The following is an 18,081-nucleotide window of genomic DNA, read 5'->3' as shown; positions in this document are numbered from 1 at the left end:
GCGCCTTGGTCCCGTCCTGAGGAAAGGAACGGTACACGTCACACGGCAGTACTAAGAGACCGGAGACGAGGAAAAGTTTCTAAAACATCCCCACCTTTGTCATTTTGACGGCCGCTGTTCTAGGCAATTTGCATCTTGTGAGGTACGTTGTATTTTGTGAATCTATCGTTATTTCTAGATTCTGGTGTAGCGTATTTTTTAATGACTTATATTTTTTTGAAATTCGCTTAAGATTGCTGATTTTTACTCTGTTTTACCCGACTTGATTTTTGACAACCATTCATATAATCGTGACAAAGTTAGACAGTTAGACAAGGAGGAAGAAACCAAACGATTATTGTGTCTGGATGAAAAGTGTAAACGTTATCGAAATCACGGGAAACTGTTTCTTTCTGAAAAAAAGGCGTCAACACGTATTAAGTAGATGTCCTATTCTCGTCTAAACTTGACTTGCCATCACCATTGAATTTTTCAAATGGACATTTGTATTTTGATCTCTTATAACTGCAGCATAGCAGGTATAAGTAGTGTTGACTTGCTTCACAGTTTCTATAAAAAGATAATCATCTGTGATTAGCTAATCTTAAAAGAAATAAGTATAAGAATTGTTCAGACCTCTGAAATGCACGGTTTTGAGTAACATTCGTTCATTAGCATTCATCGCAAAGGAAGATCACAAATATTTTTTCAAGATAGTGTATTTCGTTGAAAGTTATCCAAAAGGTTTCCGATATACACTTGTTCTAGTATATCCCCTGCCTATCCTCAACTTCGGTGTTGTTCATTTCACCCTACAGGACGCCTCTACTTTTGTTATATAACTTCAGGCTAGTCGGAGTTGTCATCTTGACCCACCACTTGTACGGTTACTCGACCATGCACATTGAATTTGATATGGAATCAGTTATGATAAAATTCAACAGTGTCCTCGTATTTGTTGTCATTAGAAACGCGCCACAAAACATGCTTATGGCCGACATTTTTGAGCCCCTTCACAATTTACACAAGCTATCAAAATTGTGTATCCGTTTGAAGCACGTAAAACAACACGGTCTACACGCTATTAATTGCTCAAGAGCACATAGCGCAGCACCACATCAGAGGGGCCACCGGCCGAAAAAATGTCGCCGGGACACTTCTGTAGCACTCTTGTACAGAACCCGAGGGGTCCAACCTCAACCGGGGGAGAAATAAACCGCTTACTAGAGTCGCAACAATGACTCCAGATTGTGAAGAGCTGCCGCTGTATCTCCATTCTTATCCGTCGCATCTCTAGGTGTCATTGTGATTGTCAAAGTGTTTACGGCGCCTGACAGTCTTTACGGGTGTTGGGCAACGGAGTTGAGACAGAATACACAGTTTTGTGCTCAAAATCCCGAAACTCTGTCAACGCGAATGTCTCTCGTCCGACAAAAAAATGGCGAAAATCTTGTGTGTTGTCGCTCCGAGAGTGTTTGCTCAGTTGCCGGCTGGAGTGATTCAAACCTGTCGAAGTGGGTGAGAAAGGTAAAGAAACCATCAACAACTTTCTGCGTGGAGCTTTTTTTTGGGGGGCAACTTTTCGTTGCATCACACAACACACGCATTGCGAAAACACTGAGAAATATCTGCGCGTTTGTCCCTCTATGGAAGTTGGATAGCCTCTTCTTGACATTGTTGCCATGGACACGACGAACAAAACAGGGAAGTGTCATTAGCTGTTTGGCCCTCCGAGAACAATGCCAAAAGTCCCCGATAATGATTGACGTGTACTTTGCGAAGTTCAGAAAAGAACGAATTTCCGCTTGCATCTCTTAAAACGTGCGAGGAGTGAGGATTGTGAGCTCGACTTAACTTATTACGTTACCGCAACTCCTATTGTTGGATTCGCCTTGAAGGATTAAATAAAATTAGCCGTTTTCGATCAACCTCCAATTTCCTACAGCACACGACTAGCGTCTGAGAATCCCACGGAAGAACGGGAATCCAACCCAGGTGGTTTGAGGGAGGTTGGCTGCTGTATAGAGAGAGAGGGAGGGGGAGAGAGAGGGAGAGAGAGCGGAGCCCGGCTGTCCAGATGCTCCAGGGACGGGACGGCGCCGTCATGTTCTCGGCTAACGTCGACGCGACGTCCGCAGAAGAGATAGAAGATGTCGACGCCGTAAGTTTTTCTTTTTGTTTGTGAATTTTGTTAGGATGTTTGTATGGTGAATGTGAATTGGAAGTTCAATCCAGTCTTCCCGTGTATGGGAGATTCTCAAGTGTACGTTTAAGAACCCAACACACTTGTCGAAAAGAGTCAGTGTCCGCCGTCGATGCACCGGGCTAAAAAACGGAGCCATGGCGTAGTCGAATTTCTGTATAGTAGTATAGTGCAATTGGTTATCAAAAAAGCATGCGCATAACGATCAAGTATGGATGGACATACAGCAGATTTTCTGCCCAGTTTCCATGTACGATTTATAGTAGTTTCTATACTTTAACTCCTACATCCTGAAGATGTATTTGGATCGGTACTATGACGTTCAGACTCCATCCTACTAAAAGCCTAGGCGCGGGTACTTTAAGTTGAACTAAAACTGCACGACTTTGTGTTTACTGATATGACCCTATGACTGAGAACATTTCTTACTTATACTTAAGGGTTACACCTTTTGTTTCCTCTCCGAAAGACACAATAGCATTCTTTTTCTTAAACCTTCACTGTTTGGCACAGTTTGTTTGTTGTTCCTGCCATTTCTAGCCGACGGTGTGCAGCCGCGGACAAACAAAGAGGCGGTTATTCTAGCTGCTTTTGAAACCAATTAGACCGTGATTTGTTTAAAGAAGGTTCCTAAGACTCCCCATTTCAGCGTCTTGTGTCGGGAAAGAGGATTTCCCCGAAACAGTCACAGTGTACGGCCCGCTGCCGCTGCTTGCCGCGCCGCTTCCTATGTCTAAATCGATCCCTCCGGCTTTCTTCTTAAGCCCAGGTAAAATATTTGCCCAAGTGTGGGACACCTTTCCGTCTGTGCCACACAGTGGGCCGGTGGGCCCTGAGTCCTGTCCGGCGCCCGCCTAACCTATAAGCCGGCTGCCCGGGAGGTGTCAGGTTCTGTACCGGTACTTCCTCACATCGTTGGGCGAACAGCGAAAAGGCATAGAGAAACAAAATCAATGATTTAAAGATACTTGATTCCGTAAATCTTGGCAAGCGTTCGTACATTTAAAGGGCTGTAGTAAGAGTCATTCGTTTCTAAAGACTATTAACTTAATGACGTTTCCCAGGAATATTTTCCATTGTCTATGTCCCGCCTTTTCCGACAATCACCTACACTTCTTTCCATGTCCTCTTCAATTCCCTTTCTTTACTATTTCCTTAATTTCTCCCTGTTCCCCAAACATTTGGCTACCACTTCTAACGCACAACAAACTTGTGAATGAGTTAAATCGCCCTGGCAGTACTAGTGCTAGAGAAACATTTCAACTTTGAAACAAATGAAGGAAAACAGTTAGAAAATCGGAGTGGCAGCACGCGCGCCTTTCTTTCACGGCGATTACACTAAGAATACAAAGCTTTTTATGCGAATTCAAAGCATACGTCACTTGTCAAAACGAAATATTTAAATCCAGAAAAATGAGGGGATTTCGTGTGCCTCACTCTTCGGTCTTTGCGATGTATTGTGCTCGCAAAATAAATAACAAATAATGCTAAACAAACTTACGACGTAAACCTTCCATGACTGCCTTCTTGTTCATCTACGCAGTTCAGAAGAACAATGTATTTTTTGTAAGCTGTTGTAATCCAAAGTGGAAATGACGTGGTATGGACGTCTCGCCTTTACTAGATTTCCGAAAAGTTTTCGATTTAACTACTATTCAAGGAAATACAGTGAAACAAACTTGCGATAGCTGCCCATTTCTTGAGTGTTTTCGTTTGAAATCTCTCTTATAAGATCTCTATTTCTAAAGGCAAAAGTAAACTGTATTCTACTGATGACATGCGCTGTACCCAACAAGATATTTCACCTGGTTGAATACGATCGACTTATCCGTGGAAAACCAAACGTTCTAGATCTTTTCTTACCGGAAAGTAGGTTTAAACACATAACTTTACGTGGTTTTATATAAGGACTTCTATAATGCCAATTTCATAAGCCACACATGAGTCATCAAATCGTTGGACGATAGTTCCGTGGAAAACCAATCGGCTAGATCTTTCTCACCAGGCAGTAGGCTTGAACACAAACGAGGTCTTTTATAAGGACTTGTATAATGCCAGTTTCGTAAGCAACCTGAGTCATCAAATCGTTGGACGATAGTTCCGTGGAAAACCAGTCGTTCTATATCTTTTCTCACCAGAAAGTAGGTTTGAACAAATACGTGGTCTTATATAAGGAGTTGTATAATGCCAGTTTCGTAAGCAACCTGAGTCATCATATAGTTGGACGATAGTTTCGTAACAACTTGAAACAAGTCTAAACATTTCCATGTTTTCCCCACTCACTTCCTGTCACTGTACTAACTGTGTATTGAAATAACTATGGACACACACCAGCCCAAACAGACGCACACACCGAAAACATAGACCCCGTACACGAAGTTAATGGCCACAGACACACACAGACACACACAGACACATACACACGCGGGGGGTGTTAGTGGGGGTAAGAACTATGTCCTCCCAAGGAGCTTCTTGGTCTTCGCAAGACACTTCTAAACGAAAAGGCACTTAGGAGAAAGGTTAACGTTCCTTATAGGTAATCGAAGCTATGGTTTCTTTGTCCCTGCGTACTTTTCCGACTTTCAGGACGTTGACACAGTCTGGCCACCAAATCTGTCCATCAAAACATGTCATCGATTTTCGAACATCCCAAATATTTGAGGAGAGAAGAGGGACAAAACGTCCATCGCTTGTATAGAGTTTCAGAGCTGTTGTCGGGTACTCCAAGTAGCTATTGTGACGGTGGGCGCAGGTTCTCAAGCTCGGCTCGGGGAAGTGGGGTCAAGAGGGGTTACGTGGTCCTCCTGTGCAGCTGAGCCAATGTGAAGGGCGCTTCACAAAGGAGCCAGAAACATCAGTGAGAGAAAAAGCCGCGCCATCTAATGGTCGCTGTGAATGGCCGCACGCTAAGGACCCCCCACTATAGCGTAAAAGGGTTGCAGTTGGGAAATTTGAGTTACAAGCAGAACAAAACGGTGACTCAACGGGGCCTTGCCTCACAAAAGTGACGTGTATGTATAAACGAGTATATACGTTTTACAAATGACCGAGAAACGAGATTGTGACCACTCTGTTTACTATGACTAAATCTTGCCAACGACGAAACAGTTTGAAATGTTACATCAGCACAATGTTAGTATCTTAGGCGGACAGGTATGTCGGAAACTACCTGCTGACACTCACGTATACTTACTGTTTATCATACTGATAAACGTGACACAGAGGGCCACCCCCGTTCAAAGTTATAGATAACATTACTCATATCAATATGCGTTGCGAAGAGCGCTCGGCTACGAAGGCATCAGCCAAATCACAATGGAACAGTTGTTACAGAAGAATAAAGTTGTTATACCAATTTTACTTTAGCACGAATTTCGTGCCTTTGTTTCTCATATTTGTGTTTTTTTTCAGATTCTCGCTCTTCTGTCGTATCAAAATCCTATCTCGTTATGTCTGCGTTTGTCAAAACAGAAGCTTTCTACGTTATATTTCTCTAGATGTAACAGAAGACATGTGCGACAATACCACTCGAAAAATATGCTTTTGTCTTTATGCCCGATTATCCTTACCTTATTCCATGCACACTTGAGTACGACTTTGCTAAATCAGCATAAGAAAGCCTTCCAAAACAAAGCAATGTTAGTACCGTATGATCACCCTACCAAAACGACCATGTTTTGAGCTACGTGTGTAGCTGTGAGCCTTACGCATTTTTCTTCGCTTCTTTTCTCTACTTCTCTCCAAGTATGACACACACACATCATCTTTAAAGATTATCTTTGTTGACTAACGTAGCGTAAAATCGTACCCCAAACACGTCACAAAAAATACAAGCTTTACAGAACAACGGGTTTCGTTACATGCAACATGATAGTGATACAGGTGTAATATTCAAATTTGGTGTATCCTTTAATGTTAGGAAAATTGGTATGAATTTTCATAACGAGTGATGAAATAGGGATGGGATTTTATTGCACCGAACAAAGCATATACCAACAAGGGAAAGTCTGGAAAGTGAGATGGTCGAGGATTCCAACGATTGAGCACGAGTGTTTGCCGACTATTTCCGACTTGGCCCCGAAAAAGCCCGAACACCTGTCGTTCTCCAATGTGGGAAACTCTTAGTCTAGAGCTGTGGGAAAGTTCCACACGGCTAAGCGGGTCTCCTTACATGTTTACAGTGGCTTTAATACTGCGACTGTTCCTTCGCCTGGTGTTTACTTCGTCTTCTTTAGATGGAGTGTAAGTGGGCGTCACATGTGTAGGGAGTCTTAGCTGGAGTACCGCAGCCCGCCTTTAAAAGTGGAGGGCTGAGAAAACTTTACACACTTCAGGAGACTAAGGCGGGAATGGAAGGTTCCGTGTGAATAATGAAGCACTTCGGCAGCGAGACGACAACGTCTTGCACCTGGGCCGCTGTCTAAGACATTTCGCACACGCGTGTAGGATTGAACAATGAAAAAAAATGAAATACTCATGATAGAGTTATGCTATATGTATTGTTTGTTTAACAATAAGACGAAATCATGCCATTCATTCACCCTGTTATTAACGCCATGTTGTTGTATAACAAGAACAACTTGTGTCAAAATATATAGATTCTCAAATATTAACGCTAAGAATATTCATGGACACGTAGCAGTGTAACAATGCATAATGGAGTTTCCTGCAATACTAATCTAACTCAAAATTGTTCGTCGACGTCGAATACGACCTACAGTACACCATGTTATGTTCATGTGCACAGCAGATCGATATCACGTGACAATCACGGTCTCGTCAGCTGATTACACCTTAGTCTGCGTGCGTCACAACTAAACATCTATAAATAGACTTTAAAACAACTATTGCCCAGAATAATCACAAACACTTTCATACTGTGCAACCTCAGCAAAACACGCGTACGGCAGCCGATGTAGCTGAAACACTGAGTGGCTAGTAGAGGAAACCCGTCGTCTCTATTTGCCTTGCTCTTGAATCTGAAGCCCGGCTGATTCCTTCAAAAAATGGTTTAATTGTCCCAATGCATTAGCTAGGTTAGGCCGACCCGTTTAATCTAAAAGTACAAACCTATATGTCTACTAGGATCATCCGAGTTAGGTCTCCACGCGTAGATATCCTCGCTCCCGTGGCATTTCGAGAGGTCTGTCCCTAACCCCCCGCCACGAACTACTGCGTCGCCGATTTTATGTATTTTTAGAGCCGTGCGCTTGAAATGTAGACAAACAGACGGAATCCCTCAGTTTGTCTGATAGGAACGTGTTTTAATGGATACCATACAAACGTAGACAAGGAAACATGGCTTGAGGGTGAAGGTCTGACTGTACTTCGTCTTCCCTACCCCACATCCGACCTGGCCGGAGCAATGTTTTCCAACAAACGGCGAGCCAAAATACATTAAAGCTCCAAATATCCAGTGGCTTATGTAAAGTCTATACACAACTAGAAATCCCTTTGAACTGTCTGCTTTATCATCCGTGTTTTTCACCATTGTTTTGACAAAATACTATGGACAGCTGCCTTTGCAGATTTGCCCACTGGCCGTTCAGACGGTGACCCTTCCCCCATTTTTTTCGGTCTTAAGTTGTTTATTACAATACCGAGAGAGGCGATGTTTTCCCTGTTAATGTTGCTGTTTCTAAGTCGTGTTATAGAGAACACATAAAGGTTGGTTAATCTATTAAAGTCCCATGCTACACGAACGAACGCACGTGCAATACACCATTATCGAAACGATGAAATACTGGTACTTGGTAATTGTACTAACGGTACCAAGCAGACATACTTACTAGAGAACTTTATATATACATATATATATGTAGACCTCAATGTTTGCATAATAAATCTATTGTTTATTGTTGTACCATTAAAGAGAGTACAATCCATTTTATTCCCCTTAAATTTGCCACGCATCTACGGCTATGTGTGCTAGCGAGCGCTTGTGTGTATGACAGACATTGTAACGCTAGCGCTGACATCATAAACAAGTGTCTCCATAAGTCTAGTAAACCATGCAATAGTAGAAAACTATTAATGCTGCATGACAGTCATTACGCTAGATCTAGAGAAGCAGTGATTTAAAGATCATGTCGCCGTACACCCCTCGTGTACGTATACTTGTCATACCTTTTCCTCTTGCAGCCAGAACATAACGGCGTGGCATTAGATTATCGAATCCAAAAAGATATCGCTCGACATAACTCTGTAACCTACTGACATATAGAGAATGTGAAGCCAGTTTTTTTGGCATCTTTTCAGTCTATATGTTTTAACACAGATATTAACCAGGTTATCCCTTGACTTTATGCAAACGGGACAGGCGTTAAAACCAAACCCTTACCTGCTGTGTAAGGGTCCGGTCACATTAGTCGTACGATCGTCGTACGATTCGCAAAATGAAGGCATTCTTGAGATAGTCGTTCATGTGTCGTACAAAATTTAGCTATCACGGAAAATACTGTCTTAGATCCTTGTCATTGGTTGCCTCGATCTGTTACAGCCTGCTTTAAAATTCACCGACATCAAAATCGTACGACGGCCTACGACGTATGTGACCGCGTCGTTAGTGATGTTCTCTACATACAGTTTTGGGTCTAGCATACTCACGTTCCAGCGTTGTGTGAAACACAGAATGTGTTTATTAGACTGTGTAGCAAGATGGCCAATGATTTCAGGCGTCCGTACTTTAACGAGCTATCCTTAGATCTTTTAAAGATGTTCACATTGATTACACTGTCTTAAGGAGTTAATTAACATGCAATCAATTTGCAATTTATCTTCGAGCACACCGTGTCCTTGACACTTTTCTCTATTTGCATCCCAAAACTCTCTTGGTGGTCTAAATATATCCTCAAACTTCACCTGATGCAGAAATATATCAATATGTTTTGACTCTGAAGTAGTTAATGAGGTGTAAAGATGTAATTTATTCTTAATTTTGTACGATAAGCGGTGAGTAAAACCCGTACAAACCTTAAACAAAGGGATCAGTCTGGATCAGCGCAAACCTGAGCTGAACGGCCTTTATCTTTTATCCATGTTTGTCGTGAAAAGTTAAGAATTATTGAAAATGTACATCTTCTGGGATTAGCAGTACAAACGTGTGTCGCTTTGCTTTCTGTCGTGAGCCTCAAGTTGTTGGTCTTATCCAAACAGTGATTATCACCCCTCTAATCAGTATTCAAACCAACCCGCGACGTTTTTTGTGCACCTACGTAACTCCCTGCCAAACATGACTCCTGCCAGAAATAAACTCGGCGTGATGTATGTCCGAGTTTGTAGTAACCTTTGCACCAAAGCCGTCCTCGTGTTTTGCACCATTTGAAAGGCACGGGGACGAGAAACTGGCCGGTTCCCTCAGACCTGGTCAGGCACAGGTGGACAACACCAGTCCGGGAGCGCGCTCTTCCACCACAGAACCGAGTTGTAGGAAGTCATCACGCCATGCCAGTGTTTTACTACGCAGTAAGTACCTGCACGACTTTAGATCTGGGTGTGTTATCAACCACTTGCTTGTATTGTTCCCGCAGTATCTAGGACGCTAATTGCTGTTCTTTAACAGTGGCGGATTCCGTGGTCGCCATAACTTGGACGTTATCGTGAAAATTCCTCTACTTTTAATGGCTGCCTTTTGTTGGAAAGTCTATAAGGTTATTGTACCGGGAAGAAAAAAAGTCTCATAAGCGCTGTGCTTCGGACAAAGTTGTGCCTATATTTGCAAAGCTCAATGTTAGCTCCTGCCAGGCAACGTGCAACGACCACTTCATAAGAATATCGTAAAAATGGTCGTACGATTGCAATGATTCTTGGAGGGGAATTCCTTAGCTTTGACAGAAGTTTATATTTTCAAGTTTGATATCATGTAAGCGTGCGCCATGCACTTGATGGTCGGGCTGATGTAAGGGCGGGATCTTTAAGTGTTTGCGCTGGTCATACAATGCCGAAATGTGTCATTCTTCACTAAGGCCGCCCGTCAACCTTCACCGCTAAAGTACACTCCAACTTTGCTGGTGTGACTGCGGGTGTGAAAGTACAAGTCAAAGTTAAGCCTCGCACACACATACTCCTGTCTGAAAGTCTGTGTAACACTTCCAGTAGTAGGTGTGAAATTTGGGCCGAACTCAGACCACCTTCTTTCCCCTGGCTCCCGTTGTCCGTATGAACGCAAACTAACAACCCTAATGGCTTTGTAGCGGCTGACCTGACAAGATGCCTGTGGTTCTTACGACCCCCTGTAGAAACTTTCCACCACGCTCAAATACGACTATGTAAAGCTGTATGTACAAAAGTTGTCCATAGCGTATGTACAAACGTTATCCATATATTCCTTGCTTTGTATAATTTCCGATGGGCATATTTGCCTTAAGGGCGTCAAGACGTAACGAGGGGACGTCAACAATGATTACACAATTTTTCTTTTGTCCCATAACTATACGGATTTGCGTCATCATTTGTCTCCCACGGCCCGGATACCAACAATTTCATTTTTTATTACGATTTGATCTCACTAATTAAACGTGATGTGCGTAGATCATTCTACCTGTTAATTATCCCGTGTGTTTGGTTGGGTATGATCCTTTTATATACTATGCCGAGGCCATCTTGACACCATGACATATCAGTCGTGTATGTAAATGTTAGCCTAAGGCTATAGGTGACTTTTTCATCAGATTTCCAATGCGGGTTGTGTTTGAACGTCCGCCCAACGTAAATGACCGCGGCACAGCCATTCCAGTCTTGTTGACTCGACACGGCGGAGGCCCGGGCATGCTGAGCTGGCGTTCCTTCGTGACGCCAATACAGAAACACCCACAAATCTCCCAATTAGTTCGCTTGACTCCGTTTGGAAGACAGTTTACTGGTTACTGCTAATGTTATGACACCTTCAAGCGTTACTATGCAGCATATGACCCCGTACTGTTCTCTTCTATAGCCAGAAATTAATTTCTATTCCTTTTGGAAGCAAAAATGTGAATTTTGGAAGCATTATTCCCAAACCACCGTCTATGCCAACCCAAGAGTCTAGCGATCCTAAATAATCCGACCTTATAAAATTCTACAAGTCCCAGGTACGACTATCAGATATAAACGAATTTATCAGCACTAGGGGATTTAAATTTGACGGAGTTGTTGAGCACTTGATGATTGATGTACATACAACATTGGCAGCAGTATTGGAGCACAGTCAGAGGGCGAGTGGCAATAAATGAAAGAAAAACAAAACAACCCAGAAATAAATTACATATTCTTCATATTTGTAGTTTCTTCTTTTATACATAGAAGTGGTCGACTGTTAATGGTATGGAATGTAGGTGTGAAGAGCTTATTGCGAGTCGGCCGTTCTATGTACCGACATGGCGGCTGAATGTATATAGGGTTACCGAAGGTCAGGAATTTATAATCATTGCCTCCACACCTCTTGGCAACATCTTATCACCGGTGTTGTTGTATTTGCCTTGCTGCTTCAGCGAACGAGGCGTTATCAGTGATTGCATGTCACAAGATGCTGTCGCTACAACACCGTCTGAGATTTGTGTGTGTCACCGGTGGCTGTTATCACCGCGACATTCCGAGCTACACCAACGTCGCACGGGTGGACGTCACCGCCTTAATTGTGCTGTGCTGCGGTGCAAATAGTAAAGAAGGCATGTGAAACCACCTTACAGTGTTACCAGTCTTTTCCCAGCGAAGGGCATACCAAACAAGGAACGTATGGGCGCCGGTAACCGCATGGAGGGCGAGTCATTATTTAAAAAGTTCAAACAATGATTTTTGTCAGGTTAGGATGCGATCAAGAGCACCGGCCAAGGTGCTGTCGCGGTGCCCGGGGTATGCATGCCAACTTATCTGGTCTTCCCCTGAGGCATAATGAGTTTGTATCGGCGCTTAAATTAAAAGCTAACACTCACGAACACGCAGTGCGTCATTCAGTACGCATCAAACACGACACGAGTGTTTGTAGGTTCAACGTGACGCCCTTTTTTTAAAATTTAGCCCAACTACACGTCAAGTTAAACATAGTGTAACCATGTCACTGGCATACTTTACCCTCCACCTTTCCCTTACTATGTACTTGTGTGTACCATATCTATTTCGTGTGGCTACTTTTTCATTACGCCTTTTGTATGCTAGCCTCTTAAGCCCATTTCCCTTTTATTTTGATTCCTCCGGTAGCAAAAACAAAGCTCTTGATCGTGTCTTCCCAGTGTCACATGAAATAGCTTCGATCAATATTGTCTGCGGTAGGTTGCAGTAGATTTCTTGACCTTCAAATATTTGTGGGGACTAATTCAGAAATGGTACAATAGTTTAGAACGTGAGTGTCATGGCTCGTGATCGTTGTTTACGCCAACCTTTAGCTATAGCCCATAGAGAGGCCATCGGAAACGTGTTCGATTGCCGTGCATCGTGCTTTCACTCAGAAATGGTTGCTTATCTTATCTGATAAGAGAACAAAAAACGTTATTTTTGTCGTTTCCAGAGAATGGAAAATAGAACTGTCTATTGTTATAAAGAATGTACTGTTTACTTGCATGTATAGTACAACACTTCACCCTATTTCATGATCCTATCTATAGATATCAATGTGTACATACGTGGTCAACATAAAATGCTATTTTTTGAACTTACAGAAAAATGTAAACCAATGATGATGTCTAAATCAAGGTCTTTTCTGTCAAATATTCCAGATGATCCTTGCTGATCTGTAGGCTTAGTGGCTGTTTAGATCGAGTTACTCATTTACTGTGTATCTATATTAAGCTACGTATTGTACATGTGCAAATTAGTAACAGCGTCATACAATATACTTTTAACCCTACCACCTTTTTCTGTTCAAAGTCTGGAGCAGACACTTACTCGTGTGAACTCGATGGTTCACGGCCAAATCTATGCTAACCCACGGCACCCAAAACCGTACAGAGGAAGAGAGGGTTACGCCAGTATGAATGAATATCCGTTCGATTTCTGACAGAGGCCCGCGTCTGAATTCTAAACTCCGTTCAGCGGGATCGATGTAAGACTAGATATTTCATCGATCAGCCACTCTACTAACTAAACCTTGCACAGGAGCATGACCGTGCAACTGTATTGTGTGTTTAACCTCAAGTGTGACGTCAGTAGAACACTAGGACAAAGAGCTCCCATTGACAACGATCTCTAGTATCAGGACTATTGACAGCTGGTATGTTTGCCATTTGTTGACACTTTTTTCTGCCTTGTGCTTATACAGGAGCCAAGTTCACTGTTAGAGTTACATCCGAGCGGTGCCATCATGGGGGCCCAGAACAACGCTTTCGCTCCTTTACCAGACATCGACGCCTTTCTGCACAACACGGGCCTCAACATAGATCAGATCCAGCAGGGTCACGTGACGCCTGGAGACTCCCCATCTCCTGATCACGTGTCCGTCAAGTTCGAAGAACCACGGTACTACTGTACGGAGCATGCGCAGGAAGGCGTCACTGGCCAATCACAGGCCATGTTCGTGGACCAGGTGGACGAACAGGACCAGCCGATGTGGGAGGAACAGCTGCAGACGGTAGACATGCACGAGGTGAGGAAAAACCTGGGCAAGATGCAACCACTCATCATCAAGGAGGTCGTCAAGGACATCGAGGTCGCCTGTAAGCTCCTGAACATCCCCTCCGGTGAGATACTCTTGAGTTTTCTTGATTAAGGCATCCGTTTGAATCAAAAGTTATTTCTGTTATGCTACTGAAACTGAATGTTCACAAAGGACTATAATAAAAGCGCATCTGTGTTGGTGACTAATCTGATCAATATTTCAAACTTCATTCTTAACCCATATAGCGTACACTTGCTGTTACTAATGAATGTTTTACATAATCTTCTTCTCGCTCACTCCTGACACGTGACCTAGAGGAAACGTAACGTTAGCAATGAGTCGAGTTGGTCGGAGATCTATCCCACTTGACAATAATAGTCTTTGAAACTCTTTTCCTGACAGACCCTCACTACTGGACGGTGGAACATGTAGAAAAGTGGCTGCTGTGGACCCTCCACCAGTATAGACTCCCTCCGCTCAACCTCGACTACTTCCGCATGAGCGGCGTCACACTGTGCATGCTCAGCGAGGACGACTTCCGGTTTAGAGCGCCACGCTGCGGCGACATTCTGTATGCTCACCTTGACGTCTGGAAAACAGGTGTGTAGTGGCCGCATATTTCACTTACTCCATCAAAAGACTCAACCAGGTTGTTCAGTCTAAAGATAGTCAGCTTCCTTCTCCTTGAGAAATAATTCTATAATCCCGTTTTGTTCACACAGCGTCGCGGATAGCAGGCCTGCATATTTTCCCAGAGAGCGAAGAGGAAGACCTTGACAAAGGTGAACATTTTCATTAAAGATGATATCATGTAATGTCTCTTCAACTTTCTAGTACTATACTATGTAGCCGTATCTCTATCCATATGGTCCAGAGAACTGTGCCGCTTAAGCTAGTTAAGGGAAAATACATCGTACATATGGTATTCACAATTAATGTTTCTTCCACAATAGCGGAGTGTAGCAAATTTGTCCTCTTATTCACAGACGACCTGTCAAGTACAACCACAGTGAAAGAAGAACGGACGTCTCCTCCTCCATCGTGCAATGGCGTTAAAGGATGTAAGTAATCAGTCAAAGAAAACCTCGAATCCAATATCTTCCTTTTGTCTCAACGCAATGGACAGTCCATGTGATTTGATGTATGTTGTGACACCTCTGACGAAATATATCCTGCATTTTCAGTAACGGACCGACCACCGATAGGACCCATAACGTCCATGACTCCCAACCATCAAGGTAAGACAACGGAATCTTCCCTACTCTGGGGATCTAGCACGAATCTACTCCCGGCAACTTTCCTCTCTCCGCCCAGGTGTAAAAATGGGTTGTTGTTCGCTGTACGTGGCACTGTTAAAATAAGTTATGAAGAGTGTAGTGCCAAATCTTCATTGTCTTTCCAAAAGCAAAATAAAAACTCCCGGGAGATCCCGAGAAACCCGCACCGTCTATAATGTATTATCTGTGCTTAGTTTTTAACTTTCCAGTCAAACTAAAAGATTTAGAAATCAATTCTCTCGTGTTGTTGCTTGCAGCTGGTATCCACCTATGGCAGTTCCTGAAAGAGTTGCTGCTTCAACCCGAGTCCTACAGCCACTGTATCCGCTGGATAGACAGAGACGCAGGTAGGGCATTATCAGAGGGTGTATCAAAAGTTTAACTAGCCTATAACGTTATATACTATCTCCCTTTTAGAGATAAAAGACACTGGTCGGTGTCTCCTATAAGATATAAGATCTTAACAAGGTGTCGCCAAAAACGAATTCCCTAGGGAATGCATTCGTGGAATTCCTAGAATATTTGCAGATCAATCGCAGTGCTATGCTGATGGTTCCGCCCCTGGGACCTCGCCAAAAAAGGAATAATGGTTTGTTCTATTAGTACAGATGATGTGTGTTTTAAATAGATAGCCACCATGGCCACAAATCTAATTTTGTTTCTTCTCGCGTTGACGCGCCTGAGAACGGATACAAGCTTATCTCGATATGTTTGCTTTTCTCCGCCCAGGTATTTTCAAAATCGAAGACTCGGTGGAGGTGGCTCGGCTGTGGGGTCTTCGGAAGAACCGCCCGGCCATGAACTATGACAAACTGTCCCGCTCCATCCGCCAGTACTACCGCAAAGGCATCATCAAGAAGACAGACATCTCCCAGAGACTTGTCTACCAGTTCTGTCAGCCCATAGCAGGAGTTACGGTGAAGAAAGAACCCTGAACTCCGCACGGTTTACTTGTACATAGACAACACGTTTAACGTCCATGTTATAGTTTCTCTTTGTTGAGTAGGAAATGTTACGATCGGAGAGCGCCTGATCGGAGACTGTTTTAAAGCTGTATTCTGTGTGTATTTAAGGGAAAAGGCTACCATTGCAAGTGGTTATCTTTAAGGCACTTGTTCACACTGACTTCAAGACAGAAAGCGTTGCACATCTCTATTGGTCTCCTCTTGAAAACTAGAAAAAAAGTATTTTTGGCGATACCTCAGGAGCGGAGGCATTTTCATTTCTTGTATAACCTTGTAATATGACATGCAAATTGCACGAAAATGAAAGGAATCTGTACGTATTCGCCTAAAAGAAAGTTGATTAGTCTTCTATGAATTCCCATTGAGCACTGTTGGTGTGAGTAAGACCATTTCATCATCCACAACCTTTAAAACCACGGGGTACAGCTTCAAATGCTAATTCAAGTGGCTGAAATGTAAAATTCAAGTGGCTGCTTTGAGAATCATCATAGAAGAGAAGGCACAAATGAGCATGCGCGTCAGAGTATGAATCATTGTGACTCAACGCGGTAAAACCAGCCAAACGAGGCAACGCGCATGCGTGGAAGGCAGCTACCAATGCTATGGCCAGAGTAAGTGATGTTAGGGTTAAACCATTGCAAAAGGTTCAGGGTGAGCTATTTTAAGTGAACGTTTTTGCACATCACTGGGGGACAAAACCTTCATTTAGATTCAATATTTACCCATGAACTTTTTATTGGTATAGACCACGACGTAACAGCAAATTGAAAAACGTAAGAGAGATTGACCTCTGGTTTGTGACATTTTTAAGGCGCTACGTTTTTACCTGGGAGGCGGTTTTCTACCTTGGCACAAAGTGTACCTATATTTTTTGATGGAAAATACTTTTGTAAAACAAACACATTCCAAATGTAGATGTAAACCTTACGTTCTTGAAAAGCGCGTTTATTCCCTAGTCGAAGACCATGGTGATAAATAATGGAAAACTTTGAATTAAGGTTTCACTCTTATACTTTTGTAGCCGACGAAGGGATTGTCCCTGAAAAACAAACTACTTTAAGAAAACACTAAACACCTTGGTTGATTAAAGATGGAATCAACATCTTCTGCGAAGCAGTGTTTGTCTGTAGATATACAGACAAGAAACCTTCGGAATCTTTCAATTAAAAATGGTCGTCTATAACCGTTGTTTATAAAAACAGAACATGCAAAATCTATAGTATGTGGAAGCTATGTAAGATACTCTATAAGATACTCGAACTCTATGCAACCTATTTGAAAAGAATAGCTTATTATAGTTTTCAAAAGGGCAATTAATTCAAATGTATGACTGTATATATTCAATTGAATGACGATATAAAAGTTACATGTATTGATTTTTAGTTAGTCTGTGATTCCAGGATTTTGTCTAGTTCATGGTAGCTTTGTACATGGAATATATCTTTTAATCACTTTGAACATATACCAGATGCATTGGTGGAACAAGTTTATACAGTATTGTAGGAACGCATTCAAGTATATTGGTTACGTCTAGTTAAGAACAGAGAGCACGTGTATATACTGTTACATGTATTATTTTCTGTATTGAGCGTCCAAACAAGCAACGTTTTGTTGTATTAAACCGTAACGAACTACATCTGTGTGTGAGTGGAGTCTATGTAGTTTCCAATCGTGTTTCCTCTTCATTCTTCTTCTTCAGTAGAAACTCTTAAAAATGAAATAAAATAAAAATGTATTATGTTCTGATGAGTTGGATTGAAAGGATATAAAGCCTCACCATACCCAGCATCCATTGCGAAAGGTTATGTCAGGTCAGGATATTTAGCAAGATAGAACCCTCCCTGGAGACAGGCCTTGTGGAATAAGCAGATTTCAGGGCAAAGTCATGTCTATATTTGTCATCTCAGCAGTCGTGACACAGGCCTTAACAACGATCATTCAAGATCAAAGAACTGCAGTGTCAGACGACCATTAATTATTCACCGTTTTACCACTAATTCTGTCAACTGTCAACCTCAAAAGCAAACTGGCTAACGCCTCTGTATTGGGTCGACTACTTCTTAAGCTATAAAGTAAAAAACGTGTCAGTGG

The 18,081-nt window shown here is 42.5% G+C and overlaps 1 protein-coding gene across 2 annotated transcripts; it reads left to right on the top strand.

Annotated features, from left to right (window-relative positions):
- LOC136443154 (SAM pointed domain-containing Ets transcription factor-like) lies at positions 1–17,624 on the top strand. 2 transcript variants are annotated; one of them, XM_066440251.1, is made up of 9 exons: positions 1–142; positions 1,925–2,140; positions 13,413–13,830; positions 14,151–14,348; positions 14,471–14,530; positions 14,735–14,809; positions 14,933–14,986; positions 15,283–15,372; positions 15,755–17,624. In XM_066440251.1, the coding sequence occupies exons 2-9, from the start codon at positions 2,057–2,059 to the stop codon at positions 15,958–15,960; spliced, it is 1,185 nt and encodes a 394-aa protein (XP_066296348.1). In that variant the 5' UTR covers positions 1–142; positions 1,925–2,056; the 3' UTR covers positions 15,961–17,624. The 2 variants fall into 2 exon arrangements, with proteins under 2 accessions (XP_066296348.1, XP_066296358.1); XM_066440261.1 differs by lacking the exons at positions 1–142; positions 1,925–2,140 and adding an exon at positions 9,413–9,646.
- Positions 17,625–18,081: the final 457 nt, after the last annotated feature.

This window comes from Branchiostoma lanceolatum, chromosome 1 (assembly GCF_035083965.1).
Source record: "Branchiostoma lanceolatum isolate klBraLanc5 chromosome 1, klBraLanc5.hap2, whole genome shotgun sequence".
Taxonomy (NCBI): Eukaryota; Metazoa; Chordata; class Leptocardii; order Amphioxiformes; family Branchiostomatidae; genus Branchiostoma; species Branchiostoma lanceolatum.
Note: the sequence above shows the minus strand (reverse complement) of the source record. Positions and strands in the feature narration are given on the sequence as shown.

What these genes read in the sequence shown, in the direction of transcription:
- LOC136443154 (XM_066440251.1), top strand. Translation starts at nt 2,057, where the DNA reads ATGCTCCAGGGACGGGACGGCGCCGTCATGTTCTCGGCTAACGTCGAC. An exon ending in GTGCAATGGCGTTAAAGGAT is followed by an intron (nt 14,810 to 14,932) that starts GTAAGTAATCAG and finishes CTGCATTTTCAG; the next exon opens with TAACGGACCGACCACCGATA. An exon ending in CATGACTCCCAACCATCAAG is followed by an intron (nt 14,987 to 15,282) that starts GTAAGACAACGG and finishes TGTTGCTTGCAG; the next exon opens with CTGGTATCCACCTATGGCAG.